Raw genomic sequence first — 20530 nt, forward strand, 5'->3', positions numbered from 1 at the left:
AGGCTCTTTACCGGGATCGGAGATGCGGCGTGTCAGAGAGAGACAACACCCCACCGATCGCCACTCCTGACACCCAGTCAGGATAGAGAAACCACTTTGTGGCCGTCATTTTGCTATATGACGGGCAGGAGGTGGTTAAGATCTATACATACAGTGCCTTAAAAAGTATTCATACCCCTTGAAATTTTCCACATTTTGTCATGTTACAGCCAAAAACGTAAATGTATTTTATTGGGATTTTAGGTGATAGACCAACACAAAGTGGCACATAATTTTGAAGTGGAAGCAAAATGATAAATGGTTTTCAAATTTTCTTACAAATAAATATGTGAAAAGTGTGGCGTGCATTTGTATTCAGGGCCGGGACAAGAGGTGGGCAGGAGGGGCGGCTGCCCTGGGCACTGTGGTATCATGTGAGGTGGGGGGTGCCACAAGGAGATTGGGGGGTAGGGGATTTGTGTATGAAGAGAGAATTGTGCGGATGACAGGGATGACAGGGGGTAAGTATTGTTCTAGTCGGGGAAATTTTGGGGGGGTGGGGAGTGCTTAGATGGTGATTTAGGGGGATTTTTTTGTGTTAGGAGGGGGGATGGGGAAGGTGGACAAGATTCATGGTAGGAGTGGGGATTTGGGGGGGAATGTGTGCTGGGAGGGGGGATGTGAAGTGGGGGTGAGGATGATGTGTACTGGAAGGGGAAATTTTAGGAGTAGAGGATTAATGCTAGGATTTTTTTTGCCTACTTTCCAAAAATGGGGTCATTTGGGGGTTATTTGTACTGTGCTGGCGCTTTTGGGCCTCAATAAATGAGATAAGGTGTCAGTACATCAGAATTGATTATTTTTCAGATAAATATACCATAGATTGTGGACTCTCTAACTTTCCTACAGACTAAATAATAAACACAGATTTGGGTTATTTTCACCAAGGAAATGTTATTTAGCAAAAAAAAAAAAACACTCACTGGTGATTAAATACCACCAAAAGAAAGTTCTATCTGTGTGGAAAAAAAAATTATAAAAATTTCATATGGATTCAGTGTAGCATGACCGCGCAATTGTCAAAGTGTGACAGCGCTGAAAGCTGAAAATTGGCCTGGGCAGGAAGAGGGTAAAAGTGTTCTGGTGTTGAAGTGGTTACAATTGCCACCAGTAATGCAAGGGGTTAATTAACACTGCCACTAGTCATTGCTCTATTAGTGGCCAGTGGCAGTGTTTATTAACCCCTTGCATTACTGGCTAATGGAAATGTTGTTTAACCCCCCTTCCCCCAAGGGGATAATTATTTATTTGTACAAAGCTGCATTCGTGGCCATTGGCATTGTTATTAACCCATTGCATTACTGGCTAGTGGCAATGGTATTTAAACCCCCTCACTAACAAACGATGCAAAGCTGCATTAGGAGCCAGTCAGAATGTTTATTAACTCCTTCATGCTGCACCGTGAAGGGGTTAAATACCACCACCACTGACCATCAATGCAGGAAGGTTAAAGCATAACTCCACTTTTTGTTGAGAAAAAAACATTCCCCTCTGGGTGATCTCTGTACATTGCAAGGACAATAACAAACTTTGTTGCAGATTCCCTTTTGTTATTGTGAAGAATTCATTGTTTGTTCCTCTGTGCTGAGTGGGTCTAATAGTAGTGGTTACATAATTATCAATCAGCTGTGGTAGCTGCAGGGCACTAATTGGGAAATCTGCTGGGCCTGCATCCCTTTAGACGTGTTCCTATTGGGAGTATCTCACAAAAAATGACATTTTTATTGCAGGGGATGCCAGAAATCTAACTTGTATCTTAGTGCAGACTTCTGGGAAAATCGGTGAGCCAATCACACAAGCAGGAAATTATGTTTCTGGGGGTGTGGTCAGTATACATATTGCATTTTCAGAAAATTACAGCGGCTGTAGATTGAAAATGAAAGGTAATTTTTAATAACATTTAATTACAATATAAGGTGTTTTGCAATTGTATATGCTATATTATTTTTTCTTTATTTGCTTTTTTTTTCCCCCATGAAAGTGGAGTTACCCTTTAAGGAATTACTAGCGAAAAGGAGTTTACATAGCATAATCCCAATGACCAGCAACGTATATATATTTGTGTAAACTGGCACAGGCACTGGCAGTGCTGGGGGTTATTATCATGATTACTGAAACCAATACTGGAGGGTTATTATTATGTAAACTGGCACAAGTTCAGGGGGTTGTTAAAGCATAAACTGGCACTAATGCTGGGGGTTATTATGGCGTACGCTGGCACCAATTCTATGAGTTATTAGTGCAGAAATTGTCACCAATGCGAGGGGGGGGTTATTATTGTGAAAATGGGCAACAATAATGTGGGGGTTATTGTTGCAGAAACTGGCACCAATTGGTTTCAAAAATCGTATGTTAAAAGCAAAAAAACATTTTAAATTTTTTTTTTAAATTACATTTTTTAAAGTTGTCAAATGTAATAAAAATTTTGATGAGTCGAAAATCTACTAGTGTATGACCAGCCTAACTCTTGCAGTTTGGGGACCCCACTGTAAAGGTATCTTTTTTTTTTTTTCTGCCAGCTATCCAATTTAAATTTAATGAGGTTAAAATCACATTATGTTTCCAAGTTTCTTTGTAAAAAGTAATTTACGTCGGACTATTTGGTCCTCATTTTGATCAGAATTCTGACTTTTAATCTCAGAATTCTGAGTTTCAAACTCAGAATTCTGACTTTTAATCTCAGAATTATGACTTTGAAACTCAGAATTCTGAGATTAAAAGTCAGAATTCTGAGTTTCAAAGTCAGAATTCAGACTTTTAATCTCAGAATTCTGAGTTTCAAAGTCAGAATTCTGACTTTTAATCTCAGAATTCTGACTTTCAAACTCAGAATTCTGACTTTTAATCTCAGAATTCTGACTTTAAAACTCAGAATTCTGACTTTTAATCTCAGAATTCTGAGTTTCAAAGTCAGAATTCTGACTTTTAATCTCAGAATTCTGACTTTCAAACTCAGAATTCTGTAAAAAAAAAAATAATAATTTCAAACTCAAAATTTTTTTTATGATGGCCCCAGGGCTCTTCCATATTGATGAATGCATTCCCAATAAAATCAAACAAGTTCTTTAATAAATAAAGTTTATTTTGCATTTTAAATAAATATGAATCAAGTGGCTGCAAAACACAAATCTATTTAGGCCTAGCGTTGACATGCAAAATTTCATTCAACAAGCAACACAAATTTGTAGTCATCCATTTTTTTTTTTTTTTATACATAAAAAAATATAGACAGCAGCACAAGTGTATTGATTCAAACACACTCTACGACATCATCACAATGAAAATATAATGAGGATTTAGAAAAATACCCGCGTAGAAGGTTGACAGCTGCAGTCTTCTGGGATATTAAATCACAGGGATTTGAAATGATAACATAAATAGCAAAATAAATATATTAATTTCAAAATAAATTAAAAAAGAATGCATGAAACCCACAACAAAAATGAAAGGTCAATTCACAAACTTGGTAAAAAAAAAAAAAAAAAAAAGTAAAAAACAACTAAAATATAAACAACAGCAAGAATGTAAAATATAAAGTTTTAAATGGCTAAGCAACTTCACCTCAATATTATTCTGAAAGTCTATTACATGTGGGACCTATAAATACATACAGCAATGAATATCGTACATAAATAAATACTGCGTTCTAAATATTGTGGGCCATTTTTTTTTAAAAGAAAATTTTGATGTTATAGTAACTAATTTGTACTAGAAGTTGTGTTTAATTCTCCTTTTGTTATATTTTTTATTAGTCATTATAATTAATATTAATTGTTATTAATTATAATAATAATAATAATATTATTATTATTATTAATATTATTTTTTAACACTTACGAATGGTGATGAGAGGGCCTTAGAAAAAGTTTGCAAACCACTCTAGTTTTCAAAGTTTTCAAGATATGCCATGATTAGGATGTACGCAAAATAGACAGTTAACACTGATGCAGAGATGTGGGTGTCTCCAAAAGGATTATAAAAGTAGGAATTTTTTTTTTATTTTTTTTTTGGAAAATGTTTGGTAAATTACACCTGGTTTCTGAACTGGCACAATGTTTACATAACATCAAAAAACTGCAAATTATCAAAAGTATTATACAGAAAATTACAAAGTCGTTTCAAAATACGGTATGCTTCCTACCTGTGAAAAAAAGTGCATTTTACCTCAAAGAAGGATATTACATTTTTTTTTTTTTTTTTTTTAAACAAATGCCATTAAATTTCCCTTTCTTTCAAATAATAGTTGGAGATATGTCTGGACTAAAATCTAAATTTCACTTCAAAAGAACCTTTGTAAAAATCTGCATTTTTTTTAATTAAAAAAAAAAAAAAAAAAGAAACAAACCAAAAAAAGGAAAAAAGCAGAGTGAAAAGTGAGGTTTCCATTCCAGCACACCCCAGCGTTTCATCTTGTAGTCATTGTACAGAAATATAGGCAGTTTTGAGAAGTAGCTGCTTTTAATTTTTGCATTTCTTGTGTTGTCTGAAGTTGTTTGTGGCTGATTTCCCCCCATCTTGATTCCCCCCCTGTCTTCTTCACGTAGGCTTCGATGAAGCTCAGTGGTGCCGGTATTGCCTCATTAGCGGGATGATACATGACTGGGGTCCTGAGAGGTTCATGAATGGATGTCTCAATAGGTCTTGTGCTGTTGCTCTTTGGGATGGCTCTCTCACCAGCATCAAGTCTAGGAATCCACGCAACACTGAAGAAACCTGAGAAGACAAATTCGAGAGGCAACTGACTTTGGGTTCTACTGGGAAGGGAAAAGACATGGAGGAACTCAAGAGGATGCACCTTTAGCCTTCTATATTTGACATTAGGAGTTGGAGATTTGGCACTTTTCCACTGCAAGTACCGGCTCGGCTCCACTTGGCCCTGCTTGGCCCTGCTTGGCTCTGTTGGTTTTCCACTGCATGATACGGTGTTGGAACGGTTCGGTACGGTTTGCTTTTCCACTAAAGTAAAGTGGGTGGGATAAGAATGATTCTCTGACCAATCAGTGGCTAGTAGTGACAAAAAGTCAAGGCTGCATGCAAAGGATTGTGGGATATGGTACCGGTACGGCCCTGTTGGAACTACAACTGAGGTGGTACTGTTTAAGTGAGCCGTACCGTTCGGTTCCATGTAGTGGAAAAGCGCCGCCGTACCGTACCGTACCGAACCATTCCTACACCTTACCTTGCGGTACCACCAGTGGAAAACCAACAGAGCCAAGCAGGGCCAAGCAGGGCCGAGTGGAGCCGAGCCGGTACAAAAAGCACAAAAGCGAACCGAACCGTTCGGTTCCATGCAGTGGAAAAGCGCCATAGACATGTCCAGTACAGAAAAATTAATTTTGTTTAGTTTCGGATAGATTTGTTACATAGTAGTTGAGGTTGAATAAAGACAACAGTCCATCCAGTCCAACCTGTGTAGGTGTGGGACGTAATTATTTCCTATAACCCTGAATGTTGTGACCTTTGAGATGCACGTCCAAGAGTCTTTTAATGGTTGCCGACCACACTGCAGTGTGGCTCCCCCAGGCAAACCGACGAAGATCTACGTCGGTCGCGCGCGGGAACCTATGGGGCAAGCATGCGCGCTCCCGCCCCCACTCGGCAACAGGGAAGCCGATGCGCGGGTCAGGCGGCTCAGATTGATGGTGGATATGGGTGATGTCATGGCGCTCTCTGTTTTGCCTGATGAAGGAGCACGGATGATCCGAACTCGTGCACCTCATATCTTCTCCCTATCAGGAAGTGACGTTGGTCAGACCAGAAGCTGGTAGCCGGAGCCCCGCAGAGGACCCTCCGCCACCGCCGCCGCCGCTCAAACCCACGGACAAGCTGCTGAACAACAGCTTCCCCACGGATCCACCGGCATCAAACCACCCTCCTCCACTGCACTTTCCTAGGAGAAGAAGATAGATGATCCCGCCATACCTATTGTACCAGTTCATCCTTACCTCAGAGTAAGTTGCTACATTCATCTTTTGTACCAATAAATCTATGCTACGCTAAGCCGGCGCCGCTCTCTCCTGCTTTTTGGCTCCGATTGCCGCCTGACACCCGCGATCGCTCCCCGCTGAGAAAGAAGGACGGTCAGCTGTTGTAAACACAGCCAACCGTTCTTCTCTCTGGAATGATCATAGAGCCCATGTGATCCTGCTATATAGGATCACATGTCTCTATGGTCATCTCAGAAGCCACGCCCCCCACAGTTAGAATCACTCCCCTAGGCTCACATTTAACCCCTTGATCACCCACACTGTTAATCCCTTCCCTGCCATTATTACAGTAACAGTGCATATTTTTAGCACTGATTACTGTAGTAATGTCACTGGTCCCCCCAAAAGTGTAAAAAATGTCAGTTAGGGGTCTGATCTGTCCGTCGCAATGTCGCAGATCGCCGCCATTACTAGTAAAAAAAAAAAAATAACATAAATCTTTTCCGTAGTTAGTAGACGCGATAACTTTTGCACAAACTAATTTAATTACGCTTACTGGCTTTTTTTTTTGCCAAAAATATGTAGCAAAAAACAAATTGGCCTAAGATGTTAAAAAATTTTGATTTTAAATTTTTTTGGGGGGGAGGGGGGTTGTTTTATAGCAGAAAGTGAAAAATACAGTTTTTTTTTTTCAGAATTGTCGCTTTTTTTTTTTTGTTTATAGCGCAAAAAAAATTATATAAAAATGACATAAATTTTTCCTGTAGTTAGTAGACGCGATCAATTTCGCGCGAACCCCCTAGCCATACATTTAAGCCTTTGATCGCCCCTGGGTTAACCCCTTCCTTGCCAGTGTCATTATTACAGTAAGAGTCTCAATTTTTTAGCACTGATTACTGTAGTAATGTCACTGGTCGACCCAAAAGTGTAGAAAATGTCAGCTAGGGGGTCCGATCTGTCCACCACAATCCCGCGAAAAATTTCTGATCGCCGCCAATACTAGTAAAATAAATAAATAAATAAAAATGACAAAATTCTTTCCCGTAGTTGGTAGACGCGATAACTTTTGCGCAAACCAATCAAAATACGCTTATTGTGATTTTTTTTTTTTTTTTACCAAAAATATGTAGCAGAAAACAAATTGGCCTAAAATGTTAAAAGATTTTGATTTTTAAATTTTTTTTTTTTTGGAATGTTACTTAGCAGAATGTGAAAAATATTGTTTTTTTTTTCAAAATTGTCGCTCTTTTTTTGTTTGTAGCCCAAAAAATATAAATCGCACAGGTGATCACATACCACCAAAAGAAAGCTCTATTTGTGGGGGAAAAAGGACGTTGATTTCTTTTGGGTACAGCGTCGCACGACCGTGCAATTGTCCGTTAAAATAACGCAGTGCCGAATCGCAAAAGAGGGCCTGGTCATTAAGGTGGCAAATCCTTCCGGTCTTAAAGTGGTTAATGGTTTGGATTGCTTCAAATGGATTCTGTTTTCACTTATGATAATGTGTATTGAACTTCAATGTCAGAGACAGGCTCTCCCTATTGTTTGTGTATTGAATTTGTACTCCCACTGACCATCAAGCCTATTGCATTGTTACTCCTACTGATACCAGGACATTTTCTACTTCCATTGGCCACAGTCCGGCCCCCCTAAAGTCTGAATGACAGTAAACTGGCTCTTTGTTTCGAAAGTTTGGAGACCCCCTGCTCTATAGTAACTCTTCTTCTTTTTTATTGCAGGTAAATAAGGGATTCCAAGCAGAAGCAATGTGCTGTCATTGAGTTCCTGACAAAGCAGAAGTCCAGGCTGCCGGACATCCACAGAAGGCTACAGAATGTTTACAGAGATAACGCCATTGACAGGAGCAATATCTCGTCATTGGTGACTCTACTCAATGGGGTCTTCTTCTGTAGCCCTCTGTGGATCTCGAACAGCCTTCACCCCCTCCTTCGTCAGGAACTCAATGACAGCACATTGCTTCTGCTTGGAATCTATTATATACCTGCAATGAAAAAGAAGAGTTACTACACGGGAAGAGTTACTCCACCAACATATAAAATTTGAACAACCTATGTAAGTTAATAAAAAATGCATGCCTACTTTTGCATTGATTTCGGCACAGCCCTCGTAAGTTCTTACATCAAACTGCCAACGTAGGGCTTGATTAATATGAGTTGGGTATTTTATCTATTTACGTACCATGGTTTAAAATAGGATGTGCACACCCTTTCTATGATCCATACTGCCCCCCCTCCCTTTCCCACTCAGGTCTAGTCTGCTTCTCCTCTTCTAGGTTTGGTGATGCCCAGTGCCATTCAGCCCACTTCCTGCAAGCCCAGGACGTCAACAACATGCCTTCTGGGGAGTGTCCCCCAAGCCACCCTAGGCTCACAGAAGAGTGTTGTATAAAATGGTGCACAGGTCACCAAGAACCCCCCACCACTAGGAGGAAGAAGACCCTGGGACACCATGTACAGCTCCACCTATAGACAGCACCAATAGAATTTCCAGCATCTGGAACTATTCATGTGTATCAAATTCCAGGATCACCATACTGCCCATTGCCCCACACCCCCTCAGCTTCTCTGAAGGGTCACACTAGTCAGAGAGAGGAGAGGAGGATGTGCACACTCTTTCTATGATCCATACTGCCCCCCCTCCCCCTCCCTTTCCCGCTCAGGTCTAGTCTGCTTCTCCTCTTCTAGGTTTGGTGATGCCCAGTGCCATTCAGCCCACTTCCTGCAAGCCCAGGACGTCAACAACATGCTTTCTGGGGAGTGTCCCCCAAGCCACCCTAGGCTCACAGAAGAGTGTTGTATAGAATGGTGCACAGGTCACCAAGAACCCCCCACCACTAGGAGGTAGAAGACCCTGGGACACCATGTACAGCTCCACCAATAGACAGCTCCAAAAAATACATGTACACATTTTTTTGAAAGGAAGAACACGGGGCGTTGCTCTATTAGCATGTGACCGAATCCAGTCTTTATTCTCTTGCCGAACCAGAAGCACCAAAAGAATTTTCAGCATTTGGAACTTTCATGTCAGATTCCTGGATCACCATACCGCCCACTGTGCCCATCCCCCCCACACCCCCTCAGCTGCTCTGAAGGGACACACAATGGGCTACAGTGAGATGCAGACATCCAACACACAACCACAAGGGTCAGATGATTCAAGTGGTGATTCTAGGTCTGCAGAAGAGCAAAGATCAGAGTCAACCCCCACTCTGATGGTGTGCAATATTATTATTATTATTATTTCAGGTACCTATATAGCTTTGTCAATTTACGCAGCACTTTGCAAGAAAGCTATACTTTACCAGAGATTGTTGATCCAGGTAATCATCAGAAATTGTTGATAAATTGAATAATAGATTGACCCCTTGAAGATCAGAATTATTTTCCCCCCCCCCGGAGCAAATTGGCCATGCTATATAGGGTGTTTTTTTTTGTTTTCCCCTTACTCTGGATCAATGTGGATATAGGCTTTTGTGTATACGGAGGTTTTCTATTTATTTATTTTGAATTAATCTATGAATTAGTTGTATCTTTTTTCATCCTAACTATGTAACTATGTAGCTTTACATCACTTTAACCCCTTCGCCCCTAAGGGTAAGAGTCGGTTCAAACTGATCCAACACGACTTCGGGCGACTAATGCAGTCGTGATTGATAAAAATAAGGTGCGTTAAATAGTGATAAAAGTGACAAATCACAATATGCGTGACAAAAAACATATACAGTGAGTATATACAAAAAAAAAAATTATGGACCAGTGATGTCCAAGTGCAATAACATCCACAATAACAAAATTACACCAAGTGTATAATGGGATGTGAAATAATAACAAAATAAGTCCCAAAGTATGAATGAAGCAACCAAGTCCAATGGTGATCTTCACCAAGTGTTGAAAAGGCAATATAAACTGAAGGTGATATATCCAGTGCTCAGTGACTAGAGATCCCGCCACCAACTAGCTTTCCTCCTTACCAAAGGTATTAAGGTGGAGCACAGAAAAAATTCTGATTGCTAGATGACAAGGAGGAGATATCTTTAAATTAGTCACCCAGTGGTATGGTATGAATAGCCTCTTACCAAACGGTGGGTATGCCAAGCACAGAGTAAATCCAGTAGTCGATGCTCATACAGTGGGTCGATTGCCAATGATAGTGTCCCGCTCCACTATCGGTTCCTATTTCCCCTAACTTCCACAGATAAACATGTGTGGGGCAGAGAAAGGACAGACCATAGTGTATTATCCCCGAGATGTGTTTATTAAATAAGTAATGCACTTACATTAAAAGATGGGAATCAAGCGACAATAGCAATCGGTACACAGATCCCGGCTGCAGACCGGGCTTGTGCGTGACGTCTGTGGCGGCGCGACACGCCTCCTCTCTAACGACGTTTCCTCTGAACAGGCTTCTGCTGAGATAGGAGGGGGACTAATGCAGTCGCCCGTGCACCGCGACTTCGGCGCGGCTTGCAATGACTTCACATAATGGAAGTCAATGCAAGTCGCTCCGACTTTGCAAAAAAAAAGTGCAGGAACTTTTTTATAAGTCGGAGCGACTTGAGTCGCTCCTATTAGAACGGTTCCATTGCACAGCACGGTTCGCTACTTGTCAGGAACAGTGTGAACCGGCAGTAAAACAAATGTTAATGCCTGAGCACAATTTTGCAACTTTGACATGTGTTAGTAAAGCTGTACATCCAGGTAGATTATACCTAATTTTTTTTTCAGGACAAATTGTGCTTTCATTTGGTGGTTAAAGCGGAGTTCCACCCTGGATTTTTTTTTTTTTTTTTTAATACCCCCGGGACAGTCAGGGCTAGTACATTCCACAATGGCTAGCCTCTGATCTGTCCCGGGTTGCACTTACCTGTTAGGACAAATACTTACCTTGCAAACGTCTTGTCCAGGGCTGCCATCTCAGATGTGGGCAGCTTGAAGCCAGCGAGATCCCCTTCGGCGTCTTCTTCCGCCTTCTTTGGTCCCACGATGCTCTGCGCCGGCCCCGACGTCACTTCCGGGTCGCGCGCGTCATCCCTCCACAGCTTCTGGGCATGCCCAGAAGCTGTTTAGAAGGGGATGACGTGCGCGACCCGGAACTGACGTCGGGGCTGGTGCAGGCGCAATGATTCCTGGGAGCGATGACGTTCAGCTCCCAGGAATCATTGCAGAGCCAGGAAGTGACGACGGGCCGCGGCCGAGGAAGGAGGAAGAAGGAAGTAAGGTAAGTATATTTTCTTCTCTACGAGGTAAGTAAAAAAAAAAAAAAATATGCGATTATCCATTTCTTTTTCAGGTGACCCGGAGCGAGAAGATGGAGGTAAGTATAAAAATAGGGTGGAACTCCACTTTAATGGTAATGGATACCTCCTGATTTTTTTTTTATTTATAAAGGAAAACTAGTCCAAAATAGTAAAAAAAATAAAAGTAATAATTTTTTTTAAAAGTAGCTGTAAATTTCTTGCTACTACCAAAACCTTCCACCAAAGAACAACCCAAAAAAAATTCTCCTACTCCTGAGGATCACAGTGAAACCACATATATGATAGTTGTTATTTGTACCTGTAGTACAGCCCAGACCTTTTTCATCCTACCTAAAACGTGCTCACACTGACACTGATACTAATAAAAAAATAAATAAAAAAAATAAATAAAAAATCCTGCCCCAAAAAATACTAACCCTGACCTTTACCAAAACACTAACCTTGATACCGACCTAGATCAAACCTTGATCTAGGTATTTTTTTTTATTATTATTAATATTATTTCTTTTTTTTTTTTTTTTTTTTTACACACAGTTGTTTTTTTCTCTCTCTGTAAGGAGAGAGAGAGAGAATGTAAAATGTATCTCCATTCACAGAGATAGAAAACATGGGAGCGGGCTTAAGGCTACGTTTCCACTATAGCAGCTACAAAGTCGCGCTACTTCTAGCGCGACTTTGTAGTGTGACTTGTTTGCGGCTACTTCTGGGGACTTCAGTGCGACCTTCCTTCTATGAGTGACAAGTCGCACTGAAGTCGGCCCAAAAGTAGTGCAAAAACTATTTTTCAAGTCGCTGCGACTCAAGTCGCAGCAGTTAGAACGGGCCAAATTGAAATGAATGGCTTTTGACTTGCACAACAAGTCGCAATAGTGGAAATGGAGCCTTACAGTGACTGATCACAATGATAGCCAATCAGAGGCTATCACAGCGAGCAGGTGACCATTAGTACGGCCTCTCGGTGAGACCCGGTCTCCTGTTGGAAGCACACCGCAATACGCAAATATGCGGCACCACGTAAAAAAACCCAGTGCAGTGGGGGTCACATATTTGCGTTAATATTTCAATAAATAAGACTTTACCGCTCTCTTTTACACTTAGGGGTTTATTTATAAATGTTTTGACACACAATTCGCAAAGCGCCCACTCAAAATTCACAAATTGCGGGATTCAGTCACCAACAGCTCTTGGTCTCAAAGGTAAAAAGCCTTGAGCCTTGACAGCTACTTTAACCAATTTCATTTCTTCCTTTGCATTAGAAACCACATGACCAGATGACAAGACCAATGCTCTATTTGTATCCATCCCAGCAAGACGGTAAAAAATTATTTTAATTATAAGTCCACTTTAATTGCATAAAGCATAATCAAATACAGGTTTGGTTTGGTGAAAACTAAAAGTACTCTCTGTTAATGGCTTTACCTGATGAACATCTTTGACTCGTGGTGGTAAATTATCTCGGATCCGACGCATTGCCTGCAATGGCGGTTCATTAAAATATGGGGGTTCTCCATCAATCATTTCTATCACCATAATTCCAAGAGACCAAATATCCACCTAGAGATGAAAAGAAAGAGCTTTAATAAAGTAATCAGCCTGGAGTACAGTATTTATCGGCGTCTAAAACACACAGGCGTATAACACACACCTTCTTTTTAAAAAGGGAGTTTCAGGGGAAAAAAAACGTACATTTTAAATAAAGAAATTTGAAGCAAAATAGGGGTCAGTGCCCATCTCCAGCCTCACCAATGCCCATCAATGCAGCCTCACCAGTGCCCATCAATGCAGCCTGATCAGTGCCCATCTGCAGCCTCATCATTGCCCATCCATGCAGCCTGATCAGTGCCCATCTCCAGCCTCACTATTGCCCATCAATGCAGCCTTATCAGTGCCCATCTCCAGCCTTACTATTGCCCATCCATGCAGCTTGATCAATGCCCATCTGCAGCCTCACCATTGCCCATCAATGCAGCCTGATCAGTGCCAATTTCCAGCCTCACTATTGCCCATCAATGCTGCCTGATCAGTGCCCATCTCCAGCCTCACTATTGCCCATCAATGCAGCCTCACCAGTGCCCATCTGCAGCCTCACCATTGCCCATCCATGCAGCTTGATCAATGCCCATCTGCAGCCTCACCATTGCCCATCAATGCAGCCTGATCAGTGCCCATTTCCAGCCTCACTATTGCCCATCAATGCTGCCTGATCAGTGCCCATCTCCAGCCTCACTATTGCCCATCAACGCAGCCTGATCAGTGCCCATCTCCAGCCTCACCATTGCCCATCCATGCAGCCTGATCAATGCCCATCTGCAGCCTCACCATTGCTCATCAATGCAGCCTGATCAGTGCCCATCGCCAGCCCCACTATTGCCCATCAATGCAGCCTGATCAGTGCCCATCTCCAGCCTCACTATTGCCAATCAATGCAGCCTGATCAGTGCCCATCTGCAGCCTCACCAGTGCCCATTTATGCAGCCTGATCAGTGCCCATTTCCAGCCTCACTATTGCCCATCAATGCTGCCTGATCAGTGCCCATCTCCAGCCTCACTATTGCCCATCAACGCAGCCTGATCAGTGCCCATCTCCAGCCTCACCATTGCCCATCCATGCAGCCTGATCAATGCCCATCTGCAGCCTCACCATTGCTCATCAATGCAGCCTGATCAGTGCCCATCGCCAGCCCCATTATTGCCCATCAATGCAGCCTGATCAGGGCCCATCTCCAGCCTCACTATTGCCAATCAATGCAGCCTGATCAGTGCCCATCTGCAGCCTCACCAGTGCCCATTTATGCAGCCTGATCAATGCCCATTTGCAGCCTCACCATTGCTCATCAATGCAGCCTGATCAGTGACCATCTCAAGCCCCACTATTACTCATCAATGCAGCCTGATCAGTGCCCATCTGCAGCCTCACCATTCCCCATCATTGCCCAACTTCAGCCTCACCATTGCCCATCATTGCAGCCTGATCAGCGCCCACCTCACAGAGCGGGGATCTCCCACTTACATGGCTGTCACTGTTATACAAAGTCCTGCCTCCTGGACCAGCTCCTATGATAGATGTCACATGTCCCGGCATTGGACCAGTGTGCTGTCTATCATAAGAGCAAGGACTTGGTATAAAATTGCCCACACTGTGTAATCTGGCAGCGCTTGCCCCCTCCTTCCAATCTAGGGCAACCCAATGGAAAATATCGGCGTATAACACGCAGATATTATTTGCACTTTGTTTTCAGGGGGAAAAAGTATGTTTTATACGCCAATAAATACGGTAATTTACAGTAGACTGGTAGAAGACATTTATATGGCAGTTAGATTACATATAATCTAGATGAAGAAGAAACCAGCACTGAAAGTACATTTTAAAGTGTATCTCTACTCAAAAGTTTTTCGGAAAGAGTGGTGGACATTTGAATCGCTTTAGGGTTTTCATCGCTGAGAGCCCCAAGTCATAGGGGGGTCTATGAGACAATGCATTTCTGGGGTCATACACAAATCACCAAATGTGAAGGAAAATACAGCTAAGGCCTTTTCCACATCACCCATCCCCCAATTACTGTAACTCTTAGTATATTGTTCCATTAGAGATTCTTTACATATGACACTATGCATAAAGCCATTTTGTAAATAAAGAGACCTGCCAATTAAAATTCTTGGCCTTATTCATCACAATGTTTATCATAAGAAATATCTATAATCATAGCTCCCAACTGTCCCTTATTTCGAAGGACTGTCCGTCATTTGGAACAAAGTCCCTCTGTCCCTCTTTCCTCCTTATTTTTCCCTCATTTTGTTCTGATCTATATAATTGTATATAAAATGCATTTATCTTTCAGAAAGTGTTTCCCAGTGCTAAATCTTTCATCCACTTTCTAAAACGCTGTCTTTGTAAATTCCAAAACAATAAATTCCTGTATAAAGGAATGGTAGTGGTAACAAAAGCACTTGAGGGTTTACCCATCATTTTTTGTACAATTCTCCTTTAAGAGGGTGTGGCAGGGGGTGTGTCCTATGCCTAAACACTGTTGCTAGTAGGTGTCCCTCATTCCCATCTCAGATAGTTGGGTGGTATGTCCATAGTGACTTACAACAACAGCATGAAAATGAAAAGCTAGAATATAATAACATAAAAGTAATATTTGATAGTGTGACACTCTCCTAGTTCAGCTGTTCTGTAAACAGCGAAGCAGAGATAGATTGCTTAGGGCTGTTTAATGTCTCACAGGCTGCCATGCTGCTACCCCCCCCCCCCCCGTCTTCTAGAGACTTCCAGAAGTATAGTTAGAGGAAGAGCAGGACAGGCAGCCTGAATATTTATGCAACTCCAGCCAATCCCTGGGGGGGTATGCCCAGAAGATGGAAGGAGAGCCCATAAGTAGTCTGAGGCCTGGCAGCAGAAAGTAGAGTTTCTAGGTCCTGTCCCGAATGAGGGCCTGTGCAAGGGGCTCTGTCCCTGGGGCAGAGAAGGCTAGGAGAAGGCAGATTAAAGACATCAAGGTCCCAGCTAGGCTTAGCTGGGAGGCCTTTCGAAGAACCTTGCTCAAAGACCAAGCTAAGCCAGATGGAAGTTGGAGGGAGGAAGTTCAACCACCTTGGGACTAAGTGAATACCTCCTTTTTAGAGGGGTTGTGCAAAACAGCCAGGAGCAGTGCAATGCAACTGGAAGTTTGCCTAGTACAGCCAAGAGTTGTGCAAGACAGCCTTTTGTATAGAGCAGCCAGAAGCCAGTCAGCCCTCAAGTTGTACAGTTCTAAAGTTCCGGGGTGTTTCATCCCCATCCCTATTCAAGTTCCTGTTCCACTAAAACCCTAAAAAGTCAACCCTAGACTGATCTTTTGAGCCAGATGAAAAGTGCAAAAAATGCAGTGTGCCTGGCCATGTGTGCTTTGAGGGGGGGGGGGGGGAATAGGACCAAACTATTAGCGGTTCCTGCGGGGGTAGCCCTAAAATAGCAATATACATTAATTGCAAGTCGAAATAGGGTTGATTTACTAAAGGCAAATAGACTGTGCATTTTGCATTGTGCAGTTGCACTCTGCCAGGTTAGGGTTGACTTATTGCCGGTACAGACACAGGAGAGGGTTTGGACTCGCGTTAGGGTTAGCGTTACCTTATTGCCGGCACAGACACAGGAGAGGGTTTGGACTCACGTTAGGGTTAGGGTTGCCTTATTGCCAGTACAGACACAGGAGAGGGTTTCGGCTCAGGTTAGGGTTACCTTATTGCAGGTACAAAGACAGGGTAGGGTTTGGACTCGGGTTAGGGTTACCTTATTGCCAATACAGACACAGGAGAGGGTTTGGACTCAGGTTAGGGTTATCTTATTGCCAGTACAGACACAGGAGAGGGTTTGGACTCGGGTTAGGGTTGCCTTATTGCCGGTACAGACACAGGAGCGGGTTTGGACTCACGTTAGGGTTAGGGTTGCCTTATTGCCAGTACAGACACAGGAGAGGGTTTGGTTAGGGTTAAGGTTGCCTTATTGCCGGTACAGACACAGGAGAGGGTTTGGACTCACGTTAGGGTTACCTTATTGCCAGTACAGACACAGGAGAGGGTTTGGACTCGGGTTAGGGTTACCTTATTGCCAGTACAGACACAGGAGAGGGTTTGGACTCGGGTTAGGGTTACCTTATTGCCGGTACAGACGCAGGAGAGGGTTTGGACTCGGGTTAGGGTCAGGGTTGCCTTATTGCTGGTACAGACACAGGAGAGGGTTTGGTCTCACGTTAGGGTTAGGGTTGCCTTATTGCCGGTACAGACACAGGAGAGGGTTTGGTTAGGGTTAAGGTTGCCTTATTGCCGGTACAGACACAGGAGAGGGTTTGGACTCACGTTAGGGTTGCCTTATTGCCAGTACAGACACAGGAGAGGGTTTGGACTCGGGTTAGGGTTACCTTATTCCCAGTACAGACGCAGAAGAGGGTTTGGACTCGGGTTAGGGTTGCCTTATTGCTGGTACAGACACAGGAGAGGGTTTGGTCTCACATTAGGGTTAGGGTTGCCTTATTGCCAGTACAGACACAGGAGAGGGTTTGGACTCGCGTTAGGGTTGACTTATTGCTGGTACAGACACAGGAGAGGGTTTGGACTCGCGTTAGGGTTGCCTTATTGCCGGCACAGACACAGGAGAGGGTTGGAACTCAGGAAAAGGGTCATTGACCCACTCCAAAGGTCAGGAGGTGTGGTCTCAGAGGTCAAAGGTCACAGCTCCACCTACTGCTGGACACAGTTGGTGGGCGCTTTGCGCTCGCGTGCTCCACCTAGTGTTGGACCCAGGAAGTAGGCGTGGACACAGCAGGTAAAGCTTCATTTGGAAAAAATACCCAATCACGTTCAAGGAAAATTTAAAGAAACAGCATTTTTTTCTTGCACATGATTGGATGATGGAGGCCACCAGAGCTTCCCCTCATTTACTAAGCTCTGGGGCAACTGCACTTCCAGAGGGCAACTGTACTTTTGCAAAGTGCACAGTCTACTTGCCTTTAGTAAATCAACCCCAGTATGTCTGCTGATATGCTGAAAAGGGCACTTACACAATGCCTCTGATGCTGCTTTACATCCTATTATTACATTATTATGTTTTTTATAATAATAAATAATATTCATCATCATTATCATCATGTAATAATTACATTATTATTTTTATTATATGTCATTACATAACTGGTTTCCAAGCATACCATTACCAGATATTTTTAGGCTAACCTCTGTTCCATATGGCAGTCTGGAGATGACCTCTGGAGCCATCCAGTAGGGAGTCCCAACAAGGGATTTTCTTTTAGGAACCTCTTTAGAAACTTGTGCACAAAATCCAAAATCAGAGAGCTTTATCTAGAAATATTAAAAAAAAAAATAAAAAAATAAAAAACATTGTGAGGAAAAGATCTGATACTGTCTGGCATAACAAATCCATGATGCATAAATACATTGGGTATTTGAAATAATTCCACAAAAACAAAAAAAAAATGATCAGTGTTACTTGTATTATTTATTATATATTATATTATATAATAAATATATTATTTTTTTTATTTCATAATTCTTTTTAATATTATGGGGGTCTAAGGTGGGGGGAGGGGGGGGGCGCGATTGGAGTCAGGCTTGCTGGTAGAACAGGTTTCACAAACTGCAAGGCTTATGGAAAAAAATCTAGTTTTATTTTGTGTATAATTGATAATATTTATATCTATTTATTATATGCTAGTTTACATTAGTGCAATAAATAATAGGAAACATGCAACAGGTAGGGGATTGGAATGATCGAGCAACTACAGTAAGTTTACAGGAAACGTTACAGAATTATTTTTAAACTGTAATATTCTAAGGACTCCTACAATGCCCCAAATTGTCCTTGAATTGAAAATGTCCTTCCTAAAGCCTAGGTTTAGTTATTATTATTTTTTAATCAGCATAAGGGATGCTATATACCGTGCGATTTTCGTGCGTTTTTGGTGGATGCAGCTTTGATTTGACTTTAGTGTTTTCCGTATACAGGGATGGAGACCAATAGCATGACCTGCTTGTCTCATATAAAGTCCCAAAAGGAAATTAGGGATTTCAAAGGCAGTGAGCTTTACAGGCCATGCCCCATACATAAAATCCCTTCCTATCTATATGCTGCATCCACCAAGGGGATGGAGGTGTAATGCTTTTCAGCTGGTCTTTTCCAGTTTGCACCATGGTTATAAACCTAATTATTTGAGTCTGAGACAACAGCCAGTCGTGGATGAGGATGGGTTGGGGGAGGTTGGGCTGTCTCCCTCTCACCTGTTCCCCCATCCACCCATTAGCGGCCATGTGCCTCCAGTGTGAGGACACTAAATTAAGGGCTCTTTCACACGGGCGGTCCGATCAGATCCGCCTGTCAGTTTTTTAGGCGGATCTGATCGGATCCTCCATGCAGCTCTATGGGGCAGCGGGTGTCAGCGGAGGTCACCTCCGCTGACACCTGCTGCCATCCGCATCCGATCCTGTGCTGAAATCTGGACTGATGGAAACCCTATTTTTCCATCCGTTCAGTAATCGGAGCGGAGCGGATCTGATGAGAGCGGACAAGCGGTCCGCTTTCCTCCGATCCCCCATAGAGGGCAGCGGGGGCTGAGACACCTCCCTCTCCGCTCTGCAAGCGGAGACGGAGCTGTCATCCGCCCGGCTCAGCGGGGATCGCGGATCGATCCCCGCTGAGCAACACGGATCCGCCTGCGGAGGCGGACCGTGTGAAAGAAGCCTTAGAGTATAGGACTGCAGATTTAGCAGAGTGCCATGAAGTGGCTCTGCAGCTTTCACACGCGTTTGCAAATGTGTGTCAACTAAACCCCTGTTCTTTGTACCAAGAGACAGGTTTTATTTGGTTGGTGCCAGACTGGAGGGTGAGTACATCAGACTGGGGGCTGGCTGACTTTCATGCACCTCTTACAATCCTTCAACCTTATTTTGTGTTTTGAGGGATGCTATATACATTAATGGAAAGGAGTCCCTTGTGCTGGTGGCTGATCTCCTAGTTGAAAGTTCCCACGCCCCCCCACCCCCCATTTTCCTGCAGCAGTATTCAGGGCTGTCTAAATGCATAGGCACCCCATGAGCAGTGCCCGTGGGCCCCAGGTACATGGGGGCTCCAAGATATTCTTGCATTACATCACGCTTGCCAACTGTCCTTTTTGATTTTTAAATGTTTTTTTATAGCAGAATGTGAAAAATATTGTTTTTTTTTTTTTTTTTTCATACTTGTCGCTCTTTTTTTGTTTATAGCAAATAAAATAAAAATCGCACAGGTGATCAAATACCACCAAAAGAAAGCTCTATTTGTGCGAAAAAAAGGACATCAATTTTATTTGGGTACAGCGTCACACGACCAAGCAATTGTCCGTCAAAGTATCGCAGTGCAGAATTGCAAAATATGGCCTGGTCATTAAGGGGGCAAATCCTTCCGGTCCAGAAGTGGTTAAAAAGGTTTTATGCTATGCCGGGCTTTCTTTTCTATACTGGGTTTCAACTTTTTGGAGATAACGCCTGAGATCAGTGGAAGAGTGCAGAGAAGATCCGCTAGATCAGGGGTCTCCAGACTTTTCAAAATAAGGGCCAGCGTATTGTGGCAAGCGGGGGCAGAAAATGTCGCAGGCCCGGCATCAGTGGGAATAAATATGGCCTCATGGTTGGTGGCCAATAGGAGGAGGAGTAGTGCCTCTATTAGTAAGAGGGATAGTATTTCATCATTGGAATTGGTGGAAGAAAGAATGCCCTATTGTTGGTTTTAGTGGGAGGAATTGTGCCTCATATCAGT

At 42.8% G+C, this 20530-nt stretch overlaps 1 protein-coding gene across 3 annotated transcripts in view; it reads right to left on the minus strand.

The window, feature by feature from the left end:
- Positions 1-4569: 4569 nt before the first annotated feature.
- The window catches only part of PAK5 (p21 (RAC1) activated kinase 5), a 293496-nt gene continuing 277535 nt past the window's right edge, over positions 4570-20530 (minus strand). For all 3 annotated transcript variants that reach the window (XM_082250189.1, XM_082250188.1, XM_082250187.1), the window contains 3 exons: positions 17956-18081; positions 12664-12798; positions 4570-4752 (listed from right to left, as the gene is read on the minus strand). In XM_082250189.1, coding sequence (XP_082106315.1) covers positions 4597-4752; positions 12664-12798; positions 17956-18081 — 417 coding nt within the window. In that variant the 3' untranslated portion in view covers positions 4570-4596. The remainder of the gene's footprint in view (positions 4753-12663; positions 12799-17955; positions 18082-20530) is intronic.

Source organism: Pelophylax lessonae, assembly GCF_965119305.1.
Source record: "Pelophylax lessonae genome assembly, chromosome: 3".
Classification (NCBI taxonomy): domain Eukaryota; kingdom Metazoa; phylum Chordata; class Amphibia; order Anura; family Ranidae; genus Pelophylax; species Pelophylax lessonae.